This window comes from Quercus lobata, chromosome 7, assembly GCF_001633185.2.
Source record: "Quercus lobata isolate SW786 chromosome 7, ValleyOak3.0 Primary Assembly, whole genome shotgun sequence".
NCBI classification, from domain to species: Eukaryota; Viridiplantae; Streptophyta; class Magnoliopsida; order Fagales; family Fagaceae; genus Quercus; species Quercus lobata.
In genome coordinates, this window is record NC_044910.1 from 19,478,818 (window position 1) to 19,485,259 (window position 6,442).

General features: G+C 33.7%; 2 protein-coding genes across 2 annotated transcripts; one reads left to right on the top strand and one right to left on the bottom strand.

Annotated features, from left to right (window-relative positions):
* The first annotated feature begins 412 nt into the window (after positions 1 to 412).
* On the top strand, positions 413 to 2,108 carry LOC115951714. The gene is made up of 3 exons (XM_031068868.1): positions 413 to 478; positions 894 to 962; positions 1,494 to 2,108. The coding sequence occupies exons 1-3, from the start codon at positions 413 to 415 to the stop codon at positions 2,106 to 2,108; spliced, it is 750 nt and encodes a 249-aa protein (XP_030924728.1).
* On the bottom strand, positions 2,095 to 3,259 carry LOC115952973. The gene is made up of 2 exons (XM_031070363.1): positions 2,825 to 3,259; positions 2,095 to 2,731 (listed from the first exon to the last, which is right to left on the bottom strand). The coding sequence occupies exons 1-2, from the start codon at positions 2,984 to 2,986 to the stop codon at positions 2,627 to 2,629; spliced, it is 267 nt and encodes an 88-aa protein (XP_030926223.1). The 5' UTR covers positions 2,987 to 3,259; the 3' UTR covers positions 2,095 to 2,626.
* Positions 3,260 to 6,442: the final 3,183 nt, after the last annotated feature.

The following is a 6,442-nucleotide window of genomic DNA, read 5'->3' on the forward strand; positions in this document are numbered from 1 at the left end:
TAAGTTTTTTAATTCACAGAATCAATTTATTATTTCCTCTTTTCCTTTTCCTTTACCCTTCTTTTTTCTTTAGCCCATGGCGTTCGTTTCTTGGTGATCCTATTTCCACCCTCACCAAATCTCTATCTCCCACATCTATGACCCTCCAAGCCAAAGTGATCCCCAAATCTAGATACCGAGCTTTCCCCAGATCCCAACCCGGATGAGCTGTCGCCTTCATCTAAATATTTGCTGGTATGCTATGACCAAACCCCACCACACACAGCCAGCCTATTAGCTGAATTAACACACACAAACTCCATGAAACTACACCATGAAAGCCAAACAACTCATCTCATCCAACTTTCCACTAATCCTTGATTTCACCCAAAATGGTTGTAAAAGGGCACTATTTTAATGGCAATGTTGAGCGATGGAGTCCGGCAATGGTCAAAGTTGCTTTGAATGGAACTACAAATTGGTGCTTTTGGGAGATTGGGTCATTGGCACTCCATTTGGATGCTGAGGAAATGCTAGAAAAAATATATTATTTTATTTTTTAAGTAGATGTAATTTTTGGATTTTAGAGAATTGTTTTAATTTTTTAAAGTTTCGCTATTTAATTGAGCTACTGGACATGACATGTTTTGATTGGTTCAACTAACAAACACAGCATGCTTAGGTGGCATTTACGGCCACATCATAAACGGACATGGATGGAATGACGAAATTTAGAACACTAAATAATTTCAAGGACAAAAATCCAACATTTGAAATATAAGGGGGTAAAATCAAAATGTTCACAAACTTAGAGGGTGTAGTTTAGTCTAAATTTTATGAGTTTTTTTTGTTAATTCTCTATTACAAAAGGCATGAAAATTTTGTTTACATGTATTTGTCTGTTTTGATTACAGTATCATCCTGATGTTAGCAAGGATTCAAAAGCTGGTGAGGTATTCAAGAGTATCCGTCATGCATATGAAGTGAGCAATTCTTAATCATCTGTGATTTACAGCAACTGCTTTATATATGAATGAAAAATTAGAAACTTCTTTTAATCTGTTCACATGAACTTCTTATTTTACTACTCAAGGTTAGGAGGTTGGTAATTTTTCATGGGGTGTCTGGAAATTGTTGATTTGTGATTCTATTGAAAAAGATATAAACAATTCTATTTTATTTGTGACCATAAGAAAAGATATGTTGTGAACAGTTTTAGAAAAGTTCGAATATTGAAAACCTGAATGCTGTTTATCAGTCGAAATAGTTTCTGGAATATTGAAAACATTGACTGAGATAATTCTTAGTTGTACTGGAATTGTCATAACCAATTGCTTCCACATTCAATATTGGTAAAATACTGACTCCTGATTTTAATGAACTTGGTCGTAATAGAAATGTCAAACATTTGCTTCCACATTCAAATAGTGCATTTTCCTTTTCCTAAAACTCCTTTGTGGCTCATACTTCTAAAAGCTTATGACAATGTTTCTGCTTTATGTATCCTTTCAAAGGTACTGTCTAATGAAGCAACAAGGACTCAGTATGACCAAGAACTCAAATTTCATGAAGATACTGACAGGCCATATAGAGGAAAATGGGACCAAAGCCCTGAATATGAAGCCAGGGTAAGGATTTATAGGTGGGCTGAACTGAGGTGGAAAATGCAACATGAGAGACATTGGGAACGTTATAATGTCAGGGAAGATAATTCCTCCGATAATGAAGTAGATGAGGTGGTTGAAGAAGGGAATACAGATGAAGAGAGAGGTCCCTTCACCGAAGTGCTTAGATCTGCCTTTCTATCTTTATTTTTACTGCAGACATTTGGATCCAGATTGTCTCTCACCTTTAGTAGCCTCATGGCTTTGTTCGATAGGAAGTTGGATGCTGGGTATAAGATTGGTTATGTAATTGCATGGATAATGGGTGGGAGGGGTGGCGTTTTGCTAACATTGTGCCTCTCATTTGCAAGTTGGGTTTGTGGAAAAACCAGTAGCAGTATAGTTGCTCTAGTGGTGGTAGCCATGTGGGTAGGCTCCAATCTTGCAAGGTATGCACCACTTCCACAGGGCGCACTGCTTACTCTTCTGTACATGTCTATTAAGCTGCAGGTCGATTTAAAGTAATTCTTGCCACTCCTATCTTATCTTCTGTAATAAATTACAGGTCTTTGTTCTTTAGAATGAAGTTGTGCATATGCTGACATATGATGTTCTTCTTGTTGTACATACTACATAGACTTACCTGTTGGATATAAAACTCTATGTCTACAGGTTTGATGAATAGAATTGTAAAATTTGCAGATCAGACATTGAAATTCTTGTTGGACCAAGAATTTGGATTCGTCAGATCTTTTAATTTTGGAGCAAAATATACCTGTTTTGATTGTATTACTGGCTTTTTTGTTGTTGAAATTTAGTCTGTCTTCACCAATTTGTTCGCTCTTTATCCTTTTTCTTCGAAAGCTAAAGAGATGTGCATTTGAAAATAAAATTTGACACTTTACTATTTGCAGAATTGTATGAAGTCTACACTTTTATATCCACTCTAACCCAACCTAGATCCAGATCCCTTCAAAAAGAATAAAAAAAGAAAAGAAAAAGAGATTGATTACAGAACTTGTAATTACTTCCATGATCAAATATTAGCAGCTCTTGACTTTCTCATTGTTTCTCATGTCCCTCAGATTCCTCCATAAGTACTTCCCGCTGGCCATGTCAACGAATACCCAGAACCCATTATGAATTGTCTGAAATGGTACAACATCCAAGTTAGGAGAAAGAAACAAAACAAAAGGAAACAGAAAAAAAGGGGGGCAAAATCGTGAAAGTTAATACCATACCTTTCTCAGATTGAATTCTTGTTTATCTTTCATTGATATATTTTCAACCGTAGAGTCCTCAAAAATGTTTTCTGTCTCTGGCGAAGAACGAACCGTCCGCCATGCAAAATATCCTGCTAGTATTGCAGAGAAAAACACCAAGATGAACCTCATAGGACACATTTTCTTAGGTTGGTTTTTGGGGAATCACAGAGAGGAAGAAGAGAGAGATGAATGAAGGGGTTGAAGCTTCTCTAACAAAAACTTTCCTAGCTTTCTCACCAGGGAGGTTTGCAAAACAAAGACAATGAAAAGAATGAAAAGGCTGTGGTTTTAAAAAAATAGTAAAGCATATGAGAGGGATGGATATAGAAAACGCGTTGTGGGTGAGACTGAGTGGTGATGGAGGTTTCTGAAAGGTTTATTTGTTATGACTAGGTACTCGGTATGCCAATAGTTTGTTTACAATGTCAACGTTATTTTCACCAACTACTACAAAACTTTGCTTTGTCAATTTCTTATACATACCAGACCAGCTTTATGTTATGTTAGGTAGGAACTATTCAAATAAACCAGCCCTTAGGCAGAACGTGGAGGCCACTTTCCATACAATGCAACAGTCCTAAGCTAATGTCAGCTAGTAATGATCGGCTTCAGACCGTGACAAGGAATCATAATTTTTTTAAAACAATTATATGATTCATTAAATAAGTCAAATGTCTAAAATTACAAATAAATAGTTTCTTTAATTGTTTCATATATAATAAGATTTATATCAAAATAATCTCTTTTTTTTAGCGAGCGTTTGAGTAACGCGTTTTGTAGCGTTAGGCACTGTTCACGCATTTTAAGCTTGGGACCCATGGAATTGTTGCAAACAAATGAAGAAAAACACAAACTGAAGAAAAACACAGACCCACGGCACATTGTGAACAGTATTTTTCCATTTAAAAAATATTTTGTTACAGTGTTTTTAGCAAAATAAGTGATATCCAAACAAACCCTTACTCTAAACAAATATAAAATGTTTTCATAAATTAATTTTTACTTAAAATAATTATAGTCTATATTTTGTTATAGTGCTAAAATCATTTATGATGGAGTAAAATACAATTTGGTCCCTAAACTTTAACAAAAATTTGTTTTTTGACCCTAAACTTTAAAAAGTTCTTTTTTCATCCCTAAACTTTGTAAAAAGTTTTTTCAAAAGTTTAGAGACAACAATAGGGATGAAAAAAGAACTTTTTTCAATAGTTTAGGGATGAAAAACAAACTTTTAGTAAAATTTAAGGACAAAAATAAAATATTGTTAATATTTTAGGGATGAAATATGAACTTTTCAATAGTTTAAGGACAAAAAATGAACTTTTTAAAGTTTAGGGATGAAAAAGAAATTTTTAGTAAAGTTTAGGGACCAAAATAATATTTTACCCTTTATAATTATATGCTAAATTTCTATATGTTATATACATTATTAGATAATCACTCAAAAACTCAATTTTTATGATGATCATTTGTTTGACAATCTTAACAGCTAAAAAATGTGGTCTCAAATCATCTAGTGTTACAAGGAAGTTAATTTTTTTTTTTTAGTAGTTTCAAATATTTGAATCTTTTTAACTAAAATTTTAACATTTGCAGGTAGATGATTTTACAATAACTTTTGGATTTATACATCTTTTTTCTAAAGTATATTAATGTCATATGATTTTGCCATAATTTACTCTTTTTTTTTTTTTTTTGAGAAAGCCATAATTTACTTATACCTTGAAAATTTAATATTAAATTTCAAAAATTACTTTGTACTAGCTTTTACTTTTAGAAGAGACAAGGTTTTTTCAAAAGGGTTTTACTAATTTACCCGTGGAGGTATATATTTGTCTATACACTATTTAAGTGATAAATGTCAGATGCTTTTCTTATTTGTATCGTAACCCTTTTAAAATTTCATTTTTATCGACTTAATTGTTACTTAGTACTAATCTCCATACTCAACGAATATTAATTACTCTCGATAAAGGAAAAATCCACTTTGTGAAGGAACTATTATAGACCCATAACTTTTTGAAAATAATGTCAAATCATAAATTTAAAGACTTAACAAAGGCAATTATCACACTTTGATCAAATCAACGAATAAAATCTAAATAAATACAAACAAATTCTCAAAATTTTAAATTAAGATAGGTAATAATTTTATAATCTAATGGTACTTTTTCTAGTAAAGGAGGAGATCCAACATCTCACCGATTGTGTTAAGGCAATTATCACACTTTGATCAAATCAACGAATAAAATCTAAATAAATACAAACAAATTCTCAAAATTTTAAATTAAGATATATAGGTAATAATTTTATAATCTAATGGTACTTTTTCTAGTAAAGGAGGAGATCCAACATCTCACCGATTGTGTTAAGGCAATTATCACACTTTGATCAAATCAACGAATAAAATCTAAATAAATACAAACAAATTCTCAAAATTTTAAATTAAGATATATAGGTAATAATTTTATAATCTAATGGTACTTTTTCTAGTAAAGGAGGAGATCCAACATCTCACCGATTGTGTTAAAAATAAAAATATGAAAAAGTGAGAGGAGTAGTCAATACTAAGAAAATAGCTAAAGTATATATTTGGTGTTTAACAAATTATCCAGATTTTCATTTCAAGTTAATCCTATATATATATATATATATATATCTTGATGATGTTGAAACAATCACTAGTGAGCCACACGGTTTTCGCACACTTGAAACAACACCTGCACAACAAAAAGTGAAGACCTCGCAGAGAGCACTAGTGTGGTGCCGGCCAAATACCCTTCGAAGGTTAAGTTAGAACTTCTTACAACTCTAAAGTGCTAGAGCGGGGTCAATTATGCGTACCTTGGTTTGTGAGGGTATTTGAGCTTTTTATAGTAGTAAAGGGTTGACCTCTCTTCCTTGGTGTAGAGTTCTTTTCCTTATAGGAATCTTCATGAGCGTATTTTTCGGAATCCTTTCCTTGTAGGAGTCTTTTTGATTAGCACCAAGCGTGGGGCGCAAGATATTTCTTTATATATGTAAACATGGAGACCAAGCAAGGTCACGTCAGGGTTGTCAGCTTTGCCTACTCCCTCGTCGAGGTTGTCAACTTCACCTACTCCCTCGTCTAGGTCGTCAGCTTCGCCTACTCCCTCGTCTGGGTCGTTAGCTTCGCCTATTCCCTCGTCGGGGTCGTCAGTTTCGCCTATTCCCTTCAGCTTAGTAGTGTCAGCTTTCCATTTATGACGAGTTAGGCTGATAGGTCTATTTTGAACGTCGCTTCATGATACTATATTCATAAGTATTCACATTCACAATTTTACCCTTATCAGCTGCCCTTCACTCCAAGATCTTGTCAGCTTAAACTGACAGGTTTATGGAGTTTAAGTCCTTTTCATTTGGACAATTCCGACTCGACTCTTCAGTAGACTTGTTCATCTCGTTATCTTTTATGTTAAAACTGTCGTCTTGTAATATTAGTCATATCCTTTGGTGGACGAACTCGTCAGCTTTATGGGCTCGTCCACTTTGGAGATTTGGCGCAATTGTCCATTTCGTGGATATTACTAACTGGCTCGTCCAATCTGTAGACTTAATGATAAACTCGTCCAC

Coding starts and splice junctions, on each gene's coding strand:
- LOC115951714 (XM_031068868.1), top strand. CDS start 413: ATGGAGTCCGGCAATGGTCAAAGTTGCTTTGAATGGAACTACAAATTG. Junction 479..893: donor TGGTGCTTTTGGGAGATTGG/GTCATTGGCACT, acceptor TTTTGATTACAG/TATCATCCTGATGTTAGCAA. Junction 963..1,493: donor GTATCCGTCATGCATATGAA/GTGAGCAATTCT, acceptor ATCCTTTCAAAG/GTACTGTCTAATGAAGCAAC.
- LOC115952973 (XM_031070363.1), bottom strand. CDS start 2,986: ATGTGTCCTATGAGGTTCATCTTGGTGTTTTTCTCTGCAATACTAGCA. Junction 2,732..2,824: donor AAGAATTCAATCTGAGAAAG/GTATGGTATTAA, acceptor GTACCATTTCAG/ACAATTCATAATGGGTTCTG.